The following is a 25,867-nucleotide window of genomic DNA, read 5'->3' as shown; positions in this document are numbered from 1 at the left end:
AAATAATCACCTTAAGAAATCCCCCATTACCAGGTGGGTCTTGGAGTTTTTAATCCATGCCTAACACCCCATTAAGCCTTATTAGATGTATAAATGTACCTGTATGGATAAAATAAATCCTTGCTAAGTATAAGTCACCGACAAATGCCATGTTGATTCTCATATGTTGCTGTATCTTCATACAGAATGGACGGCGATTTGTTTTAATGAAAGTTCCTAGGACGATTGCATTAGCCTTATAAATAGAGTCTATCTATACACAAACGATGAAATATTTTCTTTGATGCGTTTTGCTGAATGCAAATAATGTGAATGCAAAGCGTTTGAAATCTGCTTTAATCAGCTGAGGGCCTCTAGTGTGTCAAGGAGTCCTTGTGTCCTGCTTTGGAAAATGTACACATCTGACAGATGTGCTGCACAGTGTTAGTTCTTATTAGACATACTGTAGCTGTGCTGCACAGATGATGAAACTCCAGCAAGCCCTAGAGGAAGCAGAACAGTGCTACTGCTCTGTCTACGGATGTGTTCTCCTCAAATGAATTATGCAGCCCAGATCCTCTTACTGATTTATTCGTTTATTTATTTAAATCTAGTTGGTTGGTTATTTATTTAGTTACTTTGCTGTGAAAGTGGCACAGTTGGCAAAGTATACAGATGAATAACCTCAGATCAGTAATAAACATGCGGGTGTGTCCTTTATCGTGCGTGAGCTGATGATACTTCTGTAATCTTTGATGCTACAAAGACTTTTCCATCAGGTAAAAGGTGACATTTTCAACTGACTGATTTCCAATTGTCTCCAGTTTTTCACTCTTGTCAAATGGCTCTGGTTTCTCATTGAAATATTCCTGTGTTCCTCAGCTGTGGGGGGATCACACTGTGCCACAAGGGATTCCTGCCTCATATGTCAAGGAGATAAGAGAGGACAAAAGTCACACAACAGGTGAAAAGGCTTTGAGACCATTGCTAGATAGGCCACACAAGATGACCTAGTAGAGGGAAAAGCCATTAATCTGGGAGAAATCCTTTTTCTCACTAAATGATATGATGTGCCACACCAAGACCACAGAGAAAATAATCCACTCTGGCTATTGATGGCTATTGAAAAAACATTAGAGTGGAGCTCCAGATATGGCAGCGCTTTGATTTGACTAACAGGTTATTTATCCTATGCTGGATCAGCTCTCTCAGCCTTTCACACCCTGCAGCCACTAATTAATGGGTCCTACTGACAATCAATTACTCATTTCCAAGTCATTGTTAGGTAACATCTCTAGTTAAATGATGGTCGTAAGAACTTGATGTTTTTACAAAGCTGATGGTTGGATACCTTATAGTTCAAAGCTTCATATATTGCTTTGACATTCAAATGTTGCACATATATTTTTTGCATGTATTCCTACACATTTGCAGATAATGATGAGGCTGCACTAATGTTATTTGCATCGTATTATTTTTTTATTTGGTTCAAGAGTATTATTTTCTAGTCAGAAGGTCAACATTTATTGAAAAAAACACATGATTCAAGGTTCAAGGTTCTTTATTGTCAATCTGACATAGCTACAGAGTAATTATGTAGTTGAAAATCTTATGTCACAGGCTTCTCCAACAATGCAACATAATAACATAATAACAATAAGAGCAAGAGCAATACAAAAAGAATAATAGTTATAAAATGAAATAAAGTGATGATGTGGAATAGTGCAGTATGAGTCTATATACAAGTTATTGGAATGATATATATATATATTAGGTATTAGATACATACTACTGAGTAGCAGATGAATGTTTGAAGTTGACTTCTGTCTAACGAGATATTCCACTTCAATCTATAGTTTTGTGAGGTTTTTTGTTTTAGCCTTTCAAAAACAAAAATGCTTTCCTGCTTGCAGCACAAACAGGGAGATATGTGCCTGTTTAACCAGCTGCCTTTGCAGCAAAGTAGCAGCATATTCAAACATATCAACAATAACAAAATACAAAGTACAATTGGCACCCTAGCTTTATGTTACAGATGTACAGACATGCAGCAGTATGGAGTCTTATATTAGTATGCTTTTTCCCACAAGCTCATATCAGGGAAGTTTTGAGACTCTTTAGACATGTAATCCTTATACCAGAAGTCGAAAGAAACAACTTGTCATCATGATGTTCATGAAGACAGTTTCTCAGTAAAGATACTCTCAAGTTATATGGCAGATATGACTATTTATAAAATAATATGAGTCTATTTCTCTAATCTTACACTGCTGTCACATCATATTCGTCAGCTGTCATCACTTCAGATTGAGTGGTAGCACATTCCCAGATCAATGCACGTCAATACAATTGTTTCGGTTCTTCACTTGTGACATCACATTTGAACAAATCTGATGAGATTCAATAGCAGCTGGTTGGCCATATTAAAGTGACATGGATATAATCTGTCAGTAGTAAAGGCAATATTGTCTGTCTTGTCTTTGCTTGGCAACTGTACTTGTCTACATTTCCCAAGGAGAGGGTGGTAATTGCTGTCTTTTGGAAGTGATAGTGGTGTTTACATTTTCCATCCAAGCCCTTTGCTGAATGACTGAGACAGCTGTCCATAATTCTTGACCGAAGACACAGGCGTATTTCTCCCCATCATCTTTGCACCTTCAACCTTGTGCTAGCAGCACATTTCTCAAAGGTCACCCGTCCAATGGATGCTTAAACTATAGGTCAAATGTATTTCCTATACCAGGGAACAATTATATAACAGTTAACTTTTGGCATTTTCTCTCCGACCAAACTTTTGTCATGTTCTCTGATCTGAAGGCACATGTTACTTCATGTGAGGGCAACATAATATAATATAGGAATTATTTTAACAGGGCACGGCTATCCTTCTCCATTCGATGGCATAATGCAGGTCAAAACATTAGTGTCAGAGTAGAAAATAACATTCATCTACTTTAAACTAAATCCATGTATCCCCATTGTGCAGTAAATAGTATTTGTCATTTAACCTAATTTAGTTTGAAAAAGTACGCCGTTCTCTGAAACCAAATGCATGCTGGAACTGCAATTTAGCTTCCTCTCCTCTACAGGGCTGAGCAAATGTTGTTTTGAGATAATTGAGCCACCACAGTATATATAATATTCATATTATATCTGATCGGCTTGGCTCAGGTTCATTTGGATGGGTCTGTGTGTCTGCGGAGACTAAAGCAGGCAGTGACAGTGATAGGGAACAAATTATGGTTCGGCGTGTGGGGACCGGAACATTTGGCAGCGGTTTCCCGCTCCATAGGTGGAGGCAGACATGAACAGCGATGCAACTGTAACAGACTGTTGACCTCTACCAGAGCACCTGCAGGGCGAGATTATTAAGTAACGAGTCCCTGGTGAGAATAGCTGCCTTCCTGCCAGAAGTCCTCCATGGGAGGCTGCCTCTGATTTGGGTGATACAGTAAATGCATGAAATTACAGCAGCTATTTCACTGAAGCTATGCTTTATTCATTCATATCTCAATATACAGTATACATTCATATAATTTATATTGAAGATAAGGAAATCATAAATCATGGCGAAATGTAAATGTTATTTAAATCACCTTGACACATTTGGTTTATCTTCAGTCATTTTATGGTACATTTTATAATGCAATTCGAGAATTATTACAAACTGAGGCGAAATACAGCATATCTGAAATGTATACATTTACATTTATGTCAGCAATGGTTTATTTTTAGCCCTTGAGACACAGTTGGTGACCATATTGATGGTCAGTGTCAGTGTTTAAATACAGTAGCGTGATGTAGATATGTAGTTACAGTTTTGGCCCGACCCGTAGAAGCTCAATGGCAAAGTAACACGGAGAGAGGAATTTACAGGTCAGCAGGGGCTCACAGCTGGGATTTTACGGCAAGATTTACACCCCGTGCCATTTTACAACAGGGGGGGGGATGTGTTAACCCTGTGTTAAACAAAAAGGAATAGGTTATTCTTCTCTTTGTCTCTCTCTCTGTACAAAGTCATGTTGAGGAAATCCAGAGAGCCACGTTTTTGACACCTGTATTACACCAGGAGGTAGCGCGCTTTCCCAGTGCACAAGGCAATTAATCTTGTCAATGTCAAGTGCATTGGGACCGAGGATGAAGCAAAGATTTGACCTGATTGGCTATGAAAAGGTCTCACATTTGGGCACAGTTGGGGAAAGAAGAGGGTTACAGGGGAAAGCTTTTGGCACAGGCAAGGACAGATGCACAGAGCTTTGATTTATCTGTCTGACTCTTGTCTTGTCCCAGCGTGCCTCAGTATGGCGACATCCATGGGTGTTCAGAATAAACACACATTAATTGGCCAATTAATTACAGGGAGGAATACAGGGGGCAGGGCTTCGAGATGGCCACTTGATCACAAGTTGTTCGTCCACTTTTATGGTCACCGCGTTTAGATGTGTTTGTGTGTGTCTCTAAGTTGATGTAGAAGTGTAAAAAGCTGGTGTTCAACAAGGGGCAATGTAGGTCAACAGATCCTCAGAGTGTTATGGCGCATTTCCACCACACGGTCGGCCTCGGCCACGCTCGGTACTGCTTGGCCGCGTTGGGCCTTAACAGGGCCGGCTCACTTCATGCTGCGCTTCCATTACAGTTTAGGAACTGGGGTATTTACTATAGTAACGCAGTGTAGGCGGAGCCGTGACGTCATCTTCAATGAGAACCCCAGAAAAACAAGACAGCCGTTAGCTGTTAGCACTCAGAGCTCACAGCTCCTTATATGTTCAGAAACTCGACAAAAGTTAAACAAGTACAAACCACAGACTGCCTGTGTCATGACGAGTACAGTCGCTGCTTTATTTATGTCTGTATAGGCCGTTGTTGTGAGTGTGGACGGTCGGAGCATATACTGCGTTAGCTTAGCCAATCTCCATTTAGAAAACATGCATTTTAAAAGGTTTTTCGCCTGCCGTCTGTCTGCAGACTTGACAAAGCATTAATTCATGGTTTTTACTAACCGGTATCAGTATGTTGTTACTTCGGCATCATTTTGAAACGTGTATTACAATTAAATCACGGTCAAATATGTCCATCTTGTTGTAGTTGTAGCCCCCTTGCCAGCGATGCTCTCTCTAGTTTAGCATACTCAGCCCGACTCAGCCCTGTTTGTTGGCCCCAATAGAACCACCATTTTGTCGGGCCAGAAAAGAGGTGAAAAAGTGGCCCCCGGGCCGGGCCGGGCCGTAACTAGGCCTAGTGGAAGCGCAACCAAAAACGGGCACGGCACGACACGGCACGCTTAAACCGCGCTCCGCGCCATGGTGGAAATGCACCATTAGATAGGCTAGCTAAAGTTGGCCAGGGCCTGGTTCTCATTCACACATCTACAACCTCACAACTTTCTCAGGACACATCCTCTACCACAGTGGCGCTTCAGGCAATACACGAGTGCGTCCTTGCTGCTCCGGTGTCAGAATTCATCAGGGCCCGGCATCCCCTTGGCCTGTGTCTAATACCACGGCAACATTTTCAAATTGTGTTTCAATGTCTGCCAGGTCATAGCAGCACTAATGGAGTGTCATGTGTCAGAAAGGGTCAGCAGAACTGAATTTCGCTCGACTCATTGAGGTATGTGAGTGGACAAGAGGTGACTGGCCCTTGCGACTGCGAGGTATCGCCGTCCACATAGTCATCCAAACAATGGGATTTCTCTGGCTCCAAACAGTCTCGTAATATACAAAGACACTTCCGAGAAATGCTGTGAATGTAAATACCTTTCTAAAAAGGGGCGTTTTGGATCCAGGGATGCTTGGATTGAAGCGTGCCCTGTGTAAGCCCTGTCTGTGTTAGCTCTTTCCCCGGCCAAGGAAGAGGGAGGAGGGCTCAAGAGTGCAGGGCTAGAGGGGGAGGAGGAGATTTACCCCTGCACATTGCAGAACACAGTAGTGGGGAGGCTGCATCACTGTTACAGCCTGCCATCCATATTTTGATTCTTCACACTCTCATTCAAGCCGCAACCAATTTGGATACATTCATCTGTGTCCACTTTAATGGCATGCCAGGGAGCATTGCATTCACAGTAGCCTGATATTATACTGGCAGTTGTGTGCAGGACCTTAGTGTAATCTCTTATGCGTGGTGAGTGATATGAAGCATAAGACTCGCTGAGGGCTAGAGTACCCGGAGTGAGCGCCCTGTGGATCTTTGCACAGTGTATTCACTCTGACCTCAAATATTTGATTTGTAAAATGAACCAGGGTTTATTCAGAGCAGATTTTCAGCTTCTCCCATTCACTCGTTGGATAAAGCAGTAATGAAACACTCAGTATCTGTAAACACAGGGCGGGAGCAATCTGCTCGGGATGAATAATACACCCAAAATTCAAGATGAGACTGGGAAATGTCTTAAGAGCCAGGACCAACAACAGCATCCATTAGGAGATGAGAACATTGAAGAGGCAGCGCCGGCCTCCTGAGGAGCCAATGCAAGGAAACAATGCACAGACAAGCAGCTGATTGGTGGGAATTGAGCCCGTAGTTTAATATAGATTTATCATCTTCCCCACATAAAAATGCAAATTCGGATAGTATCATCAGGCCTCTTTCCTCTCCTTAGGAGTTGTTAAAATCAATTTGCTCTTAAAACTCATCCGTGAAGACGTGTTAGAGACGCGGCTGTTGTAAAGAGCTGCTCCAAGGCTCCCTTGGGAATGCCTTAGCTTAGTTTCCGAAGACATCCACTGTCTGCATTTCCTGTGTTTGCCTTTGGCTCTAGTGTTTGCATACTATGTGGCAGTGAGGAGAATGTATTTTGTAGCTCTATAAGGGTTATTTTACCCAATGATATGCTGAGTTCTATGACTGGATACCCTTGTATTGCCACCTGTGTCCCCTTGTATTGTGTGGCAGTTGAAAAGACGCATAATGTGGTATGGAAATTATTGTCCCTCTCTCACTCTCAGCTTCTTGCTCTCGTCTCGTTCCTTCTCTCGTCGTTGTAAGCCCTCTACAGAAAAATCTCCTTTACGGTATTCAGTGCCTAATTGCCAGACTGCCTAATTAGGGATGTTACCCAACACACATCATACATTCATGCATTGAGGACATCTACCCTCTCTCATAGAGGGCTTACAGTCTCCTCATTGGCTCTGTCCCCCCACCACGACATTTGTGATGAAGCTAGTTTGCCATCTAGTGGCGTGTGTACAAATCACTATTGAGTCACGTGGGATCTGGGACTGAGTCTCTGTGAGGGAAGCCTTCATGGAAAGCTTTAGCCAACAGACTATAGGTGCAATCTTGGCCAGCTGAGCTGTGTCTTAAGACGGCTGCAGTGTCAGCCATCTCTTTATACGTGCCTGAATATTTAGATGGCTGGGAGTTAAAGAGAGCATTGTGTGCCAGTCAGAATGGTGAAAAATGCTAAGCTGCATTTGAGCCCCTGCCAGGCAGCTGTCGGCTTTGCCGTTCTCTTCCTGCCCCGGCCGCTCCTCTTAACCCTCAGTAAACAACTGGAACAAATCCTATTTTATTGAGGCTTTTACCAAGTGCAAGGGATCTCTGCAAGCTCCAGTGCCCAGGCATTTTCTGAGCTTGTGCAGTGTCCTAAGATGGCATCCAGCGAGGGCAGTCACAAGTAGGGAATTTGCACTGTCTGTCTCTAATTGGATCCTTAATCAGAAGCAGGTGAGGCTGCGGTCTCTGCGGTTTGTTTTGTGACATTTTGAGACAGCAGCATAAATCAATATTTACCTCAGAAGCCTTGAAAGCTGATTTGACACAGTGAAAAGGGCTTTGGTGAGAATTCAGTGAACTGCAGCATATCGAGCTGCATATTTGGTGAGAATTGACTGAATGTTTGTCCCCTTCTCCAACTGATACCCAGCTGATATTATGAAGCTAACGCCTAGAAGCAGCTGGGCTGATGTAATGTAAGAATTCAATACAAAACATGAATGTAGGTGAAGTTGGTAATGCATATCAGATAGGTCTTTCTTTCCTTATAAAATAGAGAATAACATTTACCGATTATACTGTACTTGGAAAATGCTGCCGAAATGTCTGTATTTTAGAGATCCTGTGGGTATATATACGTATTTTCTAGTATTGCAGATTTTTCTGGGTCGTGGTGAACATTTTTAAATGAGAAGTCAGAAAATATTTGCAAGGGGAAAGGATGACATTTCAGAATTAATTGCAGAATATATTAGCCTTTGCTGGCTTTGTGAGTAATTGTCTGTATTTTGTCTGAATCTGGATACAACAAGTGTTCCTAAGGGACTCTATGTATGACCAAAGGAAGGAATGGTTGTATGTTTCCGCCTTTTTTTCACACCTTTCAGAGGCCTGGGACCACACAAGCTAAATCTCTTTGGGATAAATATTGTGACAGGCTGCGTAGCGAAGAACTTTCTCCGAAGCGTGTCTGTGTGCATTCTGCCTGTGCACATCTGTGTCTTTTTAGTGTTTGGATACACTAGTTCCCACTTCTAGATGTGTAATTTTGGATGGTCTACACATCAACACTCGTCTGAGAGGATTTTTCTTTTTGTTAACTTTGGACCCACACTGTATATGAACACAGACAACAATAACGGAAACCTCCATACCATCTACTCTTTGTCCGGTGAATTGTTAGATAACATTGGGATATAATGGTTTACGGTCCTTACTGTTGTGTACACATGTGTTTACCAAGCAAATACAGCTGCTGCTTATGAGCCACATAGTCAGTTCCAGTTAAACGCAGTACAGCACTTAGACAAAAGGCTCAGGTGGCCCGACTACACGTCCCCGGAGGGAGACAGGGCTCAGCTCAGGCAGAAAGAGTGGGAGTGGCGTGTGAGTTTTTCAGTGAAGAAAAGGTCATCTCCCCCATGAGCCACAGAACATTGTCGCAGACCAACTTGGCTTTGGTAATGTCACATAGTTTCCCTTCAGGGCGTAAAACTTCTGTGTCACACGAGATACAGGGAGAGGTATGAAAAGCAAGGAATAGTGATAGTCTTTCCAGGTGTCCAGCTTATGTACATTGTGTGATGTATCCGTAAGAACAGTTTTCAAGGTCAAAACCTCACAAAAATTCTCAAATTGTTGCTTCAATTAAATAACAGTTTAAATGTATATGTCACAGTGAAATATAATTTACTAGAAAATGAATGTCATTTGAGAAAAGTACATTTTGGGAGCTCCAGTAGCTTAAAATGCTATAAAAGCAGAAATCAAAGATAAGATTGTGTTGGAAAAGATAAAGATATCAAACCTAAAATAATCAAATTAGTTCATAATGCCACTGATAGCTATCCCTGCATATACAAAAAAAAAAAAAATCTATATTTGCTCTATGCTGGGTGTCAGGTCTGAGTTGGTCCTGCGGTGTTTATTTCAGAAGGCTTCTCCAGCTTATCTCCTGACCCCTCTTGACAGGGGCATTTGTCAGGTGGATTATGTGGCCTTTTGATGGTATATCTGCTTTATTGCAAAAAGTGTGACATGTTCTGGCCTCTACATTTTACACCACTGTGTTATCCCAGTATGGGTAGTCAGACAGGGAATGTCTTAGAGAACATGTTGACATTTGGGACAAGGATTATGGAGTCATCATAAACGAGCTCTGCTGTGTCTCACTGTCGCTGTTGACTCTGCTTTCAGATTTTGTAGCAGGACTGAGCCTGGCCCCCTGTGCTTTCCTTTGGCACTTTACAACTCATGGTAGAGTGCAGGCTGGGATCCATGTGGATTAAGTCGGAAGTTGGAAATACGCCGTCAATCTACTGCAGCTCAGAGGTGTACTCACTCTAGCTTTACTAGCCCCATTATTGAATTAGTTGTTAATGTAGAGTGCTTTTCACATTCCTGCTATATAGTTTTCAGGTTCTTAGAGTGGAACAGATAAATAGTGCTTGTGAATATGTGTTTGGTCTTTCACTCACTCAGGAAGCCAGTTCATCTTTCACTCTCTCCACCTCCCTCTCATCCCTCATTTCCTTCCTTGCCTTCTCCTATCTCTCCCTCCCTCTAATCTACTGCAATGACCTGAAGGAGGGCTTCACACTGCAGCGCTCAAATAATAATCAAGCACTAGGATGTTTTCAAATTTATAGGACACTGAGCGTTGCATAGCAACAGAGATTGCCGGGGTGATCCAACAGGCGCTGGAAGTTGGGTGAGGGAGGAACGGGGCGAGTGACAGGAGACAGGAGAAGGAAGAGGAGATGATAAGAAAAACAGGAGACAGCAGAGAGGGCTGAGATGGGAGTTATGGAGCTGTGATATTGTACACAAAGGGAGAGATGAATGAGGGAGCGAGAAACAGAAAGAGGAAATGAGAAAGTTAAGGTTGGCTTAGTTGAAAGAAAACATTCACAAACTGCTGGTTGCTCCTCTGTGTTATAATTATCACCATGTTTACATGTTCTACTCTGGCATTTTGGCATATATAGGTGGAGTGAAGTTTAAAAGTGACTCGCCTAGAGCAGAGCAGGATAGTCTTCTCACTACTGATCCAAGTCCAACTACAGGCGGCTATTTTCAAACCTCTCATAGATCAAGAAAAACATATTGTAGTTTTGTCCTGACACATTTCACCCTTTAGCTTCTGTCTGTCTTTCTCTCTGTCTTTTCCGTTCTTTCTTTCATTTTTTTTCTTGGAATCCAAAATGCATGGGTTTCAGTTTCCTGTTCATCCTTGTTGCCTAGAGACTGCTTTGGACCTCAGTTTACCTCTGGCAACATGTTTCTGGTGTTGTGTCTACCTCCTTCACCAGGAAAGCTTTTTAAAACAAAACAAAAACAACCGGACAAACTACAACAAAGCTTTATTTACAGTTGCAGACTTCCCAGAACCTGCTAGAAATGTGTGAAGTCAGCAGTTTTGAACATATTCGTCACATGATGACTTCTGAAATGCTGAATACAAAATACTTTGTTTGTAACCTTCATTAAACCATGATTAACTGTTAAATGGCACATTTATGATTAGATGTTAGATGATTGGACCTGATAGTTTCATAATTAAGTAGGTGTGGATATTGTTCACTCTCTACACCAGGGGTGTCTAAACTACGGCCCGGGGGCCAATTGCAGCCTGTGGTCCATTTTGAATTGGCCCTCAGTAAATTCAGAAAATATAATGGGATATGGCCCACACATGAGACTTGTACTTGTCTTATATTGTACTTCTTAAGTATATATGTAAACATATATTCCCGTCGTTTTTACGAGTTGATAAGCCCACTTTTCAAATACATTTGGTCAATTAAAGTTGAAAACATTTTCAAACAAATCTTAGTTGATAAAAATAAAGCTTTATAACTTATTTGGCAAACAATCTTGAAATATACTCTTCATATTTTCCCTTATTATAAGCAATCTGAGGCTTCTGTTTTAAGGAATTAGCTGCCAACAAAATAAATGAAACCCAATGGAAAGCTGTGAGGAAGGCTGTTTTTATTTCCAAAATATATTCTAGTATCAAGCATCATTTATCTACATTTGATGGATTTTGCTAACTTATAACTTGACTTATAAGGCACTAAACCTCACTGCTCATGAGTGGTCCAGCCCCTCGTATATCTTTCTGTATGTGGCCCTCAGTGAAAAAAAAGTGTGGACACCCTTTCTCTACATCTATATGGATGAATAAACAGCTACTTGTATAGTTCTTTCAACCTGTGCCCTTAAGCGTTCCTTGTTGTCTGCAATGTATTCACACCAAACTCTTTAAAGTAGCTCTCTTTCATGACCGAACACGATTATTAAATGACCTCAATTCCAAATGTCAGAGTATCTTTTTAGTTACAATTTTTCCAAAGTCTCGGAGGTCAATACATGACATTTAGACAAAAGAATAAGATTAACACAGCATTCACCTGAACACTCTAAATTCTAGTAATACTCTGCATGTATTTTCACACTAGTGCTCAAAGCTAGACTCTTATATATTTTGCTGTAGTATGTGGGTGCTCATGGGCACTAAGGCAGTTGCTGCTCTTTTGATTATCTCCGTATTGAAAGGCTCAGTAAGTCCCTTCAGACGCAGTTATCTCGCTGTGTCACTGGCAGGTGTTTCAGTTTGGAGAGTCAACTGAGTGCAAGCGGTGATGACAGCTGTGCTCCGGACTAATTATTTCTTGTCACCGGGCACAGATTTGTTTTGGAGCTAACCTGAGGTCCTCTTCACAGAGAAGTGTCAGTCCAACCCCAAGGTCACCTGCTGTAGTCTCTTTAATGGATTGCTTTATAGTGAAAATGAGTGTCTGAGCCGTGGCTGTTTATGAATACTAAATTAATATCTTATTAAATTAGAACATCTCTGACCTCGACACAACATAGACACCCCCAACCCAGTGCATCTATAATTAGCAAACTCAGATAGCCATAGCTTTTTTCCGATAACACCCCATTCATGTCAGTATAGGTAGGTGAGAAAACGCTCAACAAAACAGTAGAATGCAAGATACAGCCTCCGCACGACCATAAAGTTGAATGACTGTTTAAACTAAACATAAACATTATAGGCACGGAGAAAAAGAACAATATATTCTGCAGGGATGTTGTAATGCAATGTATTAGTTTATCTATAGATGGGTATAGCCAGTAAACCGGCAACTGAATATAAATCCAGTGTGACTGTTTTATATGTCTTGAAGGCAGTAATTGAAGATAAAAAGCTTTTCTTTTTTCTAGCAGAATGTACAAAAGATTTGCACATTTTGAACCAGAAGAAAATCTTCCCTCAAGCGGGGTTTGAGATTGGTGAACTGATGGTGCAAGTAACGAGAAATATGTATAGATTGGAAGTAAATAAGATAAAAACATGAAATACTGTACTGTAGAACAGATAAACAGTGTATTAAAAGCCATTTAGTGACTTATGGGTAACTGCAAGTAAGCTTCAGGCCAACATTTGGTAACACGAGGCCTTCATTTAGTTTTTCTGTCTGTGTACCAGTGTTTGTTTTGATGATGATATGCAAATGGTGTGGACATAAAATTAGAATGCACTTTTGCGTTAAATGAGGTTTAAGGGCAAATGTGGAGAAATAATTTGGAAAACTGCATAATTCATGACCTGCTTGGAATAATAGCACATGAAATATTCATTAGCTAAATTACTTATCTATGTAATCTGCTTTTGTTGTGGAGTTCAGGGGAGAAAGGGCAGCGGAAGAGAAAAAAAAACGACACCATCCACCCTCACCAAAACACTGTCTTTGTTTGCGAGAAATAGACCTTTTATACAAAAGCGATGTGTTTCGAGTCTACATGTGGCACATTGATGCACAAGCTCTTATTAAATACCTTGCCTGCCACTCTGACTTCTCTTTTTCTGCCACAAAGGTAACCTACCTCAATTACATTTAGATTTCGAGAGGGTATTGCAATGCAACATAATGTCAAGTCATTTGCAGAGGAGGATTTTTCAGGCTTAAAGATGTTGTTCCTACGCATCAACTTGATTTGACCTCTTCCAGCTATTTTCCAACATGGCACTCATTTATGCTGGCATTAAATCACAAGTATCCTCAAAGCTACATTAACACAGATGATCAAAAGGCGCTGGCCAAGCCTTTGTTGGTACATCAAACAGCATGAACATTGGAAAGCGAGCAATTCCCAAAAGGAGGTACACACACCAATTCCATTGTGTCATTATTAAGGTTAATATTTACTGTGCTACACCTTGGCTTGTTTCATTAATCCTGTAATCTGTGGACTACACACAGAGAAACACAGCATGTGAGCACAGGCGTGTATGCAAACAGATGATGAAAAGCATTCGCCTTCAGAGAAGTTCTTCCCTTTGTCTTCTTTTTGCAGGCAAACGCACACATCAAACTCGACCCAGTTAATCAAAGTGTGAATACACGGGGTGTCAGAGGGAAAGATTTGGGGGTGTACTTTTGTTCCGGCAGCCAGTGATCCTTTTCTTTCCACAGATCTGCACCACCACTAACTCAGCGGAGGAGAGAAGTGTTTTTGTGTCACCCGTACTGACACATACAGTAGGAGAGAGATACAATGTTTCAGAATAGCAATTGATGAAACTCCTATTCAAAAGAGGTAATCGTGTAGCCCTATTACAGATATCTGCATTGTCTCATGCTTCTGCCGATGATTACGCCGTACAGTGAATTGATACTGGCCAGAGTATTACCATCTCCTAATTGAGTTGATTTTACATCCGTCTCGTGTGTGTGAAAGCCAGCTAATTCCAGGCGCTCTTCATAACACAGAGCCAGTGATGCTCTGCCAGTTTATGGGATCGCTGTAAGGATATCCACAGAGCTTTATCCTCTTTCTCACGAGGACATAAACCCTCTTGATGTAAAATTATACCAACTTTGGTTGGGTCGGGATTGCATTACATCTCATTAAGATGTCAGCTTTTCAAGACTCGTAGTCTTTTCAGGCACGGAAGCCTTTTCGCAATTCACAAAATGTCACAAAAAGAGCCCTTGGAACAAGCAGAAAATGGCTCAAAAGCTTTGATTCCCTCTGACCTCGTTTCGCAATGCTGGACAGCGCTGGCTGGCTCGGCCTGTTTGTATCTGCTCCTTGGCTTGATTGATGCACCGGGGGACTCACACAGCTGGGAAGGAGGCAGTAAACCAGAGGAGGGAACAAAGAGTAGTGGGCCACACGGGGTGCAGCAATTAAGCTGTTTACTTGTTGTTAATTAAAAGCAAATTAGAGACTGCGACAGGAGTTGCTGTCTAGCCGTAATTGCTGGCAGCATGTATGCCCAGCCACACCTGTTGTTCCATCTTTAATCTTTTTTGTTTTCCCTCTTGTGTCTTCCTTAGGGACGGAGAGGAAAGAGTGGGGAACCTGGAGTCAGAGGCCTGCCTGTAGGTGTCATACAGTAACACAGACACACGTTCATACTTACTTTTTGATTTAGGAAAAGGAAAATCATGTTCTTTCTACATAACATACCTGTATTTTTTTGTATTTGTCAATCTTACTTTAAGGAAAAAGATGCAGTGATTGAAGTTGAAAAGTGATGACCTACTTAGCTTTAATCAGTCAGCACCTCTTCTAGCTTTTTCTACCATTCAAAAACCATTTCAATGTAACTTTATTAGACCCTGTATTCCTTTGAGATCACCAATGTCTACTTCAATGTATACCTGTCTCGAAACAGGCTCCCCAAATTGCAAGTTATCATGATTGCAAAAGCAGTCAATCATTACAACAGACATGCATTACAGAATCCAGCTTAAACAGGCAATTACACTCTTCATAGTCAAACTTGTCAGTAAAACTTTGGCCATTAATTCCATGCTAAGGCTGTATCGATCTCTTCAAACTCTTCCCACCCTGCTGCAAGCGGGCTGTTTTATTAGCATAAAACCACAAGGGGTGTATTCAGGTTAGCTCCTGCAATGCTTGTATTGATGAGTGAAGACCAGTCTGCCAATAAAGCCCCATTGACTTGTTGAATGATGGTGTTCCTCAGGTATCCAAACTAGTCCCAGACACTTTTGGTGTGTTTGTGTAGTGACCCACATGGCACAAGCATCACAATGTGTTAAAGGGGACAGCCTGTCAGACTCTTCACTGCTCTGGAGTCCGGACGAACAGGAGTGTTTAGGCATCATGTAGCTTAGGGTGTCCAATTATTTTTTATCGCCCTAATTACACTCTCGATCAGGACAAAGGGTTTATCTTGCTTTATTTTTCCCGGAAGTCCAGAAAGATTTTGTTCTTTTTTCTATCACCTTTATTCTCAAGGTTCAATTATCTTCAGTATAATACCGTGTTAAACCTTTCCTGCATGACTCAATGTATCTCCTGGGTCCTTAATAACTCATCAAACTGTAGGACGCAGAGTCATGGGACAAAAGAAAGACAGGATGGAGAAGGTGTGACATTTCTAAATGGCAATGTCCTGATGATACCCTTAGCATGTGCCGGCTTAGCATCCATCCCCTGGTATTGGCATTTATGAGTCACCTGTTTTGCTGAGTTGGATCTCAGGGGCGAAATCACCTATTCAAAACACACACCAGGGCATCACTGGGTCTTGTCTATTGGCAGCAGGACAGTGCTTGGTTATTTTTAAGTCAAATTAGCATTTGACGACAACAGGAGAGGCAGTGAAAGGCACGCAAGATGCGCTCAGAGATAATCTATAGACTGCTGGGGTCCGGTCACATACTTATGAGAGATAATTTTAGTGCAACGGTTGGAAACTATAATACTGTACACCTATAATCTGAATATGTTTAACTATACCTGCTAGTTTAAACCCTTCTGTATATATAAAGCTGACATTCAAAGTCTAAAACTGCCTCATTATTAAACATTTTTGCTATGTTAATATTCATTTTGTTTAAACCCGGTATGTCTAAACACTTGCAGATACAAATAAGGCAAAATGTCTTAATAATACTATGCTGTTTGAGTCAAAAGCCTATGAAAGTAAAATCTATTTTTTCAATGTGTTTTAGAGAGATGAAGACATATACCAACAGAAATTCAAAAGATCCTTTGAAAACCTCAATTAGAGAAAAAATTGGCATTCAATGCAGCCTTAGTTTAGGAAGAGGTGATGAAAGGCTTAGGGTGGTTTAAAAACAATTTAAAAAATGTGTATAAATACTGTTCACAAGTGTTGATTTAATCAGCTTGTGTTACATTCTCTTTATCCATTCTCCGTGCGTAAAGGAGTTTCATTTGCTTCTGATTGCAGGGTCCCCTAGGAACGCCGGAAGGAGCAAGTGTCAAGGTATCACTCACAACATTGTTCATCTTAAAACAAAGTGCTGACATGTGGCATTTAAAAAAGATGTGAGTCATCTCCCTGTTTGATAAACAGGGCCTCACCTGCACTTCCAGCCAGGGTGAATTGTCAAGATGACTGAGCAGTGTTTATTGTAGCGGTCCCCCAAATAGGCTAGGAGTTTAATCATCTGAGCTGTGTGTCGGTATAAAGACAGGCTGTGTGTAAGTAGTTGTCCCAGGAAACCGGGCCCGGACAAGTCGGACGTCTGTGTGACCAGACCCCTGTCCTTGACTGATGGTTTCTGTGTCAGTCAGGACACAGAAATAGCACCTTTCAGTCAATCGCAGTAATATCTACTGTGCAATTTGAATAGCTGTTCCCACCCCGCGCCTCCTGCAGCGCAGCACAGCATGACTCAGTGCTCATACTCCAAACAGACAGATGGCCATTACATACAGTGCTTTTGCAAAAAACAAAAAACGGGTTTGCAATAATTTTCATGAATCCCAGGGGTGCTGTAGCTCACCAGAGGCACATGAGATATGCGATGTAAAAAACTCCAAGACATGGACCTCTACCAGCCCTCCTACTGTCTTTGTTGCAACCCGCCACCCCCCCCCACCCCCTTAACACCCACCCACCAGGCCTCCAGTGGCCCACTTGTGATCATGCAGAGAGTGAAAGCTATTGTGTACTGGACAACCTCCTGACCGCAGCTGTTCATTTGATGTATAGGTGCGTTGTTTGCCGGTGTGTCAGCGCAGGCCACAGAATTCCTCCTGCTCCCTCTGCCCAGAGGAAGGAGAAGTGTCAGCTGGCCAACCTTGAGAAAGAAAGTTGTCTTTATGAGGACACATTTATTATACCTCAAAACAAATGGGATAGGAGTAGCTTAAGCATAGGCGATAGTGGGGATAGAGGATAGTGGTTTCATTTTGATGACAAATGACTCCGTGTTGCCATGCTCTATTAAGACAAGCTTAAGAATAAAATGACAAACAGAGGTTACCTTGATTAAGTTTTCATGAGCCTTCTGTAATTAGCTGCCGAGTTGCAGTTTATTATCGCACCTGAATCAGTTTCATATCATAAAATGAAGCCATAAAAGCCAAACCTTTACTCGGCAGAGGAGCAAGGAGCTCTGAGATTGGGGGTTCAGCATATTTCAAATTGACTTTACACTTTCATAGGCCTTTTATTAAATAAATGACAAAGGCAGTAAATAAAAGAACACGTAAAGGTAATTCCATGTAATAGCAACAAATATTGTTCAAGAGTGTGGGGGAAAGTTTACCAATTTTTAAGAAAGTAGACCTGTGAGCCCACTGTTACCTGCAACTTTAAAGCGATATCAGAACGAAGTTAGTAAAACATGCAGGTGGCAAAGCCTGCAGGAGACCAAAGCCACCACCCCATTGAGATTAGATTAAAGGTTTCATTATGATTAAATTACAAAATAAAAGTGTGCGTTGTCTCATGCTGATGTTACTGTATGTTTAAACACACCAACAAGATTGCTTACATTAATAGTGCATGCCAGCCTTGCCCTTGCCATGAATCAGTCATATCCTTACATCTTCCCTTTCATTCATGTTTAAGGTTAACGACAAGAAAACCTTTCAGAGTCCCAGGGTATGACTTTACATTGAAATCTGCTCATGCGAAACATACATAACTTTGCATTTAAAGGAACTTAAACAATCCAGCGAGGAATGGAAAGTAAGAGTTTCCAGGAGTAGAAATAATTCAGACATTCTTCCTTCTTTTGCATTTTTTAGTTTGGACAAAACAGACGCAAGTTAGAATAAACTGTGTAACATCTGTGTGAACCGAGCCCCCTCTCAGTCACTCAGCAGCGTGTGAATGTTTTAAAGAGAAAAACAAAAGATCCTCACTGTGCATGATGTGCCTGGAAGACTGCGCTCTCATGAATCACATCTCCATAACTGTATCTCCCACTGACAGGCTCAAACGGGCTCTGACAGCACACTGCAGATATTGATGGAGAGACGAGGTGGGATGCAGACAGGCCTAATTGCAGTTAGATGAGTCGAGGTGCCTCAAAGTCAACATATTACCCCACAGGTGGACCAGTTCCCTGTCCTAAGCACGCTGGGCTTTCTCGTTGTGTAAATACAGTGATAATCTGGATAAATACTCGCCGTGCTGCAGTTAATCTCATTTGAAAGGTTTATTAACTTGTCACATACCCCTCTGCTAATAAATTGACTTTGAATGATCTTCCTTGGAGATCTAACAATGATAACGACAGAAATGGTTTGCCGTGAGCCTATGCCAGAACACATGTTTACAACAAATCACATCACAGGCTAAGAATAATTGAGATTTACATTGAGTCATAAATCAGTGGGAAACCATTTTCTCTGCACAGTATAGCGTGTGTTTTACAGTTAATGTAAGGCAGATACTGCATTACATTACATTACATATTTCATTTAGTTGACGCTTTTAACCAAAGCGACTTACAATAAGTGCATTCGACCAAGAAGATACAAACTTGAAGAAAACAGAATCATATAAGTACATTAGGTGTCATAGAGCCAAACCATTTTAAGTGCTACTCAACTGGTTTGATAAGCCAGTCCTTTGTTATAAGTGCTTTGTTAGTATGTAAGTGCTTAGTTAGTATATAAGTGCTTTTTATTTAGTTTAGTTTTTAGTTTTCTGTTTTTCATTTTATTGCTCGAAGTGGAGTCGAAAGAGATGAGTTTTCAGTCTGCGCCGAAAGATGTGTAAGCTTTCTGCTGTCCTGATGTCAATGGGGAGCTCTTTCCACGCATTGTGAGCGGCTCTTGTTATGGAAAAGTTCTCTGACTGATAGCACGCCAACAATGATCTAATTGATAAGATTATGATAAGATTATGATGGTAAAACTACGAGTTCCCATGTGGTTGATAAAGCTGAACGGAATTCAATTAGTGCTCAAAGTCAATTTAGCCTATAGACTGTCTTCCCAGCCTAAAATATTAATAGGACAATCCATCTGTTCATACATGGCAGCATTGTACTGACTTAATAACGGCTCATAATTTGGACGAGGAAACAGTGACTATATCTCATTAAGTGAATGGTATCACAGCGGCTGCCGTTAGCAAGTGGAAGGCCTGTTGGGAGGGGCTGAGACTGGAAGGCAATTATTGTTTGTTAGAGTCCGGGTGCCGCTAAGGAGTGTGCAAATATGCTGCAACCTTTCTCAGATGTCTCTCTGTCTTCTCAGATTGCTAAACAGATGCTCCTTAATGTCGTCGTATCTAAAGTGTTCCCTCCAAATCTGCACGCATGTCATACAAAGGAACAATCCTCTTTGATGAACAAGCTATATTTCTGTTTGCTGATAGAAAAAGAATCCCCAAATTTCACAACAGATGAGCTTTAATCAGGCGTGTCCAGAGATGTGAAACAATGCATTTCAGCTACTCCAGATGCATTTGGTGAATTATATGCCACACATCTGCTGTGAAGGGGAAATATGGCTGGTAGAAAGATGTTGGGATATGCATCCTGTATGATGGATCTTCCGCTGTGTAGTTCTCCTGCGTGTATGTATGAAAAAAGGTTCCATCACAAATCTTTTTAATTAATCATTCACTGTGTGTCTTGGCCGAGGTGCAGGTACATTTGTTTTACAGTTATGTTTACTTAGAGCACTCTCCACATAACTGACAGGAAGAAATCCTATTAAAAACACTCTGAGGGAAGCTCGCCAGCAGTCATCAAGTGCCATCTATTGGCAGACAGGGGAATGACTTTAAAGTGGAAGCATGCTGCAATGCAACAGGGGCCTGTATTTATCATCGCCCTGCCACACTGTCAACACTATAATATTATAAAGTCACAGTTTCCCTTTCTCCTATCACGGTTACAGATGACACAATACTGTATTTCTTTCCAGATTACTCATTTATAAAGTTTGCCTTTGCCTAGGTTTCACTCTCTGAGCTTTTCTGTCTTTTTGCCCTGCCTTTACCGTCAGTCACTGTCAAAGATCTGCTCTCTGCACAAACAGGTGGAGGGGGCTGAGTCTGCAGTCCCGGGGGGGAAAGGGGAGAAAGGAGACCCTGTACGTATTTCCCTGCAGTGACATTTACAATGCTGTGATGTTACACACACTCATTAACCAAGGCCTTCTCCCACAGGGTCAGATAGATGCTCAGGGGGCCGGAGAGATGAAAGGACAAAAGGTAAGTCACGTCAATGTCACGTGTCATACACGATGCTGCCCACTGTTTGTGCTCCCTGAAACTCTGTGTGTGTGTGTGTGTGTGTGTGTGTGTGTGTGTGTGTGTGTGTGTGTGTGTGTGTGTGTGTGTGTGTGTGTGTGTGTGTGTGTGTGTGTGTGTGTGTGTGTGTGTGTGTGTGTGTGTGTGTGTGTGTGTGTGTGTGTGTGTGTGTGTGTGTGTGTGTGTGTGTGTGTGGGTCATGGCAGTGTAGATAAAAACAGAGAAAGAGGTGGTGGAGGTCCAAGTGATATAATTGGTATGATACACCGGACCTACGAGGTTAAACCTTTTCAGATAGTTATCATCTTTAAGTCAGCTTATTATCTAATGGTCTCCGAAGACATAATTATATAGTATACTTGCCGTTGAAGATGTGTGCCTATGTGTGGGTTTTTGCCGCTTTTTTTCAATGTAGATGTGTTTATATGTCAAGTATCACCATGAACAATTAGTTGAAAATGGTAAGATACAGGAACCATGCATCTTGGGTACATGTAAATGTTGTGCTAATAGGCCAAGTAGACCATGAGTTATACATGAAGATTCAGAGGTTCCTAATAATTCATGGTAAGGGCATACATGTACCACATTTCATAACACTCCTTCCAATATTTGTTGAGACATTGTCCTGAAAATCCAAATATGTCAATCTTGTGAAAGCGAAAGAAAAGTCAGGGGCTCACCAAAGTCAGGATTCATCCTCTGGGAACCATGAATGCCTGCCCCAAATGTCATGGAAATCCGTCATGATGTGATATTTCAGTCTGGACCCGAACGATTGGACCAAGCCACATCCCTAGAGCTTGGCATAAAATCCTTTTATGAGTTTATGATTGTTTAATTAAAGATTCAAATTACACCTTTGAATGATTGTGTGGGCCTGGCATGTTCCAGCATTTATTCTCTAAGTGCTTTTTAGTTGTTTATAGTACTGTATATGATCACAGCTGTTGTGCTGTGTTTCCGTGTTTCATTAAAAGCGCTAAAGTTATAGCTTGTAAATTATGAATGGAATAATGGAGGCTCCTAAATGCAATGCATCACAATTAAGGACCCTCCACGGTTCCCTGGAGCACCCGATAGGCCCATTAAAAAGAGTTCAACGCGGTTGCACTATATATACACACACAAACACTTATAAATGTATAAGTACATTTCACATGATGCACATGAAATGCTCTTTACTGAGAAATGTTTTCTTTCCACTCATCTAATGGCTCTTCTCACCTCAGTTAAGGTTTGGCAGTATTTTTCAAAAGTCTGTTCATGTTATTGCTTTCTTTATTGTTGCTCCAAAACCTATGGATGAAGGTTTTCGAGGTCACTTGTGGCATTTACAGTAGCTTTCAGAAGAAGTTTCTCAAGTTACATTTTTTCTTTTCTTTTTTGTCTTTCAGTCTCTTATACAGCATATGTACTGATTCATATTATTTTTCTGCTCTTTTTCAGGGTGAAGTTGGCCTTCCTGGTCCACCTGGTCCTGTAAGTACAATGTAAAACCCACCTTACAGAATATCATACATTGTCAGTTAGTATGACATGTTATGTATGTTTTGTCATAAGACACACCAAACTATGTTGCATGGCTGTCCCAAAAATAAATGTTGTAGTATTAGCGCTTTGTTCTCTGCAAATAAAAACAAGAAAAATGCATCTGTGCATCATGGTGTGTTTCACATTCTACCATTTGAAGGGGGAGCCAAAAGCAATAGCAGTGCTGTGTTTATGCTGTCACTCCTCACACCTGGAACCATGTCACCTTGTAACCAATTCCCATTATTTGACTAACCTGCAGATTTCCTCTCTATCTTGAATTGAGTTCTAAAAAATCCTATTTTCCCCCATCTTCAAAAACGGTGGATTGGTATTGATAAAATGCATGCAACATGGGCAGTTGTTTTAAGGCAGATGAGATTATAGTTGTGTTGAATTTCACCCAGGAAGAACTTCTTTTTAGCTAATGAACTGACTGATATGTTGGCAGCAAGCTCCCAGGGAGTCTATGCAACGCACACAGCAAAGAAACATAGCAACACCCATTCACTGAAAGCTGTGAACGATCATTTCCTTCTCCTATCTTGTATCAAATTAACACATTTGCACTAGCCATCGCCAACTGATATGCTAATCTTTCGCTTGAAAAAAAAACATCTTTATAGTGTGAATTAATGAGGGCCAGCAGGACATGACCTGTTTATAATGTCCATAATTGTAGATAGTAAAAGGATTCATCTTGGAAGTCACCAGTGCTGCTTTCAGTAGAGAAACACATACAAAAAGAAGCCCTGACGTCATGTTGTGTGTCTGATGCTGAAGGTGACACAGGGCGGGAGGTGCTGGGAAGATAAGAGTCATTGCTCAGACATTTTCAGCAAAAACACACTGTGACAAATCAGTGAAAGATCCGTGATGGTACACTTGCAACTATGACACCTTTTTAAAATAAAAAAGAAATTAAAGTATAATTAGTGTCAAATAAAAACATTTTGTTTGAGCTCACGTGTCACATAGTCAGGGGTTTGACATTTATATGACTCTGTCCTAATGGGTTTTTATTCTAAAGACTTCCTGCCTACTGAGCCTCCGAAGGCTTCACCCATGAGCTTGGAATCAAACTTTGATGGCTTTCATTCTTATTCTCATTCTCGTTGCTTGTTAGCAAGCGATTCATATGGAAATGTGACAACTTAATTATACTGCGAACAAATATCGCTCACCCTCCACTGGTTTCATTGGTTTCTGTCTACCAAACAAAAAGTATGCTCCCCTAATAAGAATAGATATCAACGTGGGCGGTTTTAATGGCTGTTCAAAAACATTGAGGTTTGTGCTTTGCAATTATTTTGGAATAGCCGTCTCTCTTTTTTCCCTAAATTTCACTTCAACTGGGGAAGCAAGATAAAGAAAAGTTCCATCAAAACGTAAATACTCAGTGGTGTTCATTGTTGTGCGGTGAGGTATGGACCACCCAGGGTATAGGAGATGTATACAGTACTATGGCAGAGGAGGAAACATTAGTCATTTGATTAATGAGGCTGTTTGAATATTTAGTACCAGTTTCTGTCTGTGCTCTCTGCTTCCCCGTGGCAGATAATTTTGGCAGTTAAGCATTGATTTCCCTTACACAGCAGAAGCGAGGGTTTGGATCATTACCCTCCCTTCATAAACCTTCTTGTGCCTCTGTTTATTAGTGACGGGGAGGAGCGGCGGGCTTACAGCCATGCACAGCCACCCCCTCCCCCAACGTCCTTAAAGTGGCAAAACGCTCTTTTCATCTCCGAGATTGTCCTGTGTTTATTGCTGCCAGTGTTGCTTTACAATATGTTTTATAATCTAGTAAAGTGAATCTGTTATTCCAAGTTATTTTGAGTAAAATGGTCAATGCATATTTCACTTCTCTGGCGAAAGGCTCTGGCAGAAGTGTCTTATCTGGTCTCATACTGATGGAACTGGGTTTAGAATCGGAGGCAAGAAGAAAATGTCAGCAGCTGTTTTTGTGAGTGACTGCAGGTTGAAGGTTGAGTGATAATGCAGTCAGTCTGCTGGGGCACTCGGGGATTCTGGACCTTACTGAAGGTTATTTTGACTATTGCTGCGGAAGAAGGGCTTCGTGTCAAGTTTATTTGTGTAGCTCTTAATCACAGTAACACTCTCAAAGGGCTCACTGGCACACATTAGTCCTAAAACAAGGGCACCAGCACAGATGGACAAACATGCCACGAGGGCACCAAGATGTGTCTGGAGAAGAAGCTTGGCGTTCAAAACGTGATTGGTGTGATTAATTAAATATATTTTCAATGGAGCATTATCCAGCATGCAGACTCTATTTTTCCAGCACCAACATTTGGATGTATTTCAGTATGATCATTGCTTCTCTCACTTCTTTTATCATTATGCCTAAACCACCCAAGACTGAACTGGTTATAACTGCACATGGGGGTGAAACATGTGTTTAACCAAACACAAAGGGCCTGAGGAGATTTAGATGTAAATGAGTTCTGATAATTATAGATTGTAATGAAGATGGATAATTAGATTTGCTCTCTAAATTGCTTTGCTCAGTTTTTTTAATACAATGGACTTCAATCACTGGCCTCACATTTGAAACCTTTTGTGCAGTTTACACCAACATTTCAGTATCCATCAAACCCAGATTGTATCTAGAGGTGTCTGTGCCACCTGCTAGTAACATATTTCCATTGTGAACAGTTTAACTGTAACAAACTCTTTTCTCAGCACTATTCCACCACTTCCTGGTGTGGGCGTGCTTTAAAAAAAGAGCCGTTTAGAGACAACTTCCTTTTTCAATTTTGTGGACAAGAACACTAGATAGCAGAAATGCAATTGTGTCCAGTGTGGTCAGTATTTTGCCATTGAACAGAAATGAGTCCTCAGTGAGACCTGGATGTTTTTACACCTGGAATATAATTTGATCAAGATTAGAATATATTCTGATCTGCTGTGAAATTAACACTAGGACTCGGAATTTCATATTAATCACTATACAGAATGATATAAGGGTAAAGAGGTTTTGTCGAAAAACTTAGAATCCTAGTTATTGCCTCTTTTGTTTTGGATTACATTTAGAAATGGCTCCTATTCACATGTTATAGTACTAGGTGTCAGTCTGCCTCAGCTGGTACCTCTTGACCTTTTACCGTTCCAATGCATTTCATTTTGTTATAATAGTCTCTTTCCCTTGGCTTTAGATTCCACATTCTTAGTCTATCTATCGATGTATTATACATTTGCAATCACTTATTACTTTGATTGATTTTTATTGAGTATTTTGACAAGAAATCAACAGCTTTTACTTGAATGGAGATCGGTGGATCACAGTTTAGGTAACGCTGTGTCTTTTTCATTACTTCTAGGTGATGACAGCTCACGGATTAAGACTGCTCTCTGCAACTGTGAGCAGCTTTTTGTATC

The 25,867-nt window shown here is 41.1% G+C and overlaps 1 protein-coding gene across 1 annotated transcript in view; it reads left to right on the top strand.

The window, feature by feature from the left end:
* LOC117499715 (collagen alpha-1(XIX) chain) overlaps positions 1-25,867 on the top strand; it is a 92,938-nt gene that overhangs the window by 36,072 nt on the left and 30,999 nt on the right. The window contains exons 19-24 of the mRNA XM_034152299.1: positions 14,769-14,813; positions 16,661-16,696; positions 20,722-20,775; positions 20,852-20,896; positions 22,385-22,417; positions 25,810-25,848. Coding sequence (XP_034008190.1) covers positions 14,769-14,813; positions 16,661-16,696; positions 20,722-20,775; positions 20,852-20,896; positions 22,385-22,417; positions 25,810-25,848 — 252 coding nt within the window. The remainder of the gene's footprint in view (positions 1-14,768; positions 14,814-16,660; positions 16,697-20,721; positions 20,776-20,851; positions 20,897-22,384; positions 22,418-25,809; positions 25,849-25,867) is intronic.

This window comes from Trematomus bernacchii, unplaced genomic scaffold (assembly GCF_902827165.1).
Source record: "Trematomus bernacchii unplaced genomic scaffold, fTreBer1.1, whole genome shotgun sequence".
Classification (NCBI taxonomy): domain Eukaryota; kingdom Metazoa; phylum Chordata; class Actinopteri; order Perciformes; family Nototheniidae; genus Trematomus; species Trematomus bernacchii.
This window is presented reverse-complemented; position numbering and strand designations above follow the sequence as displayed.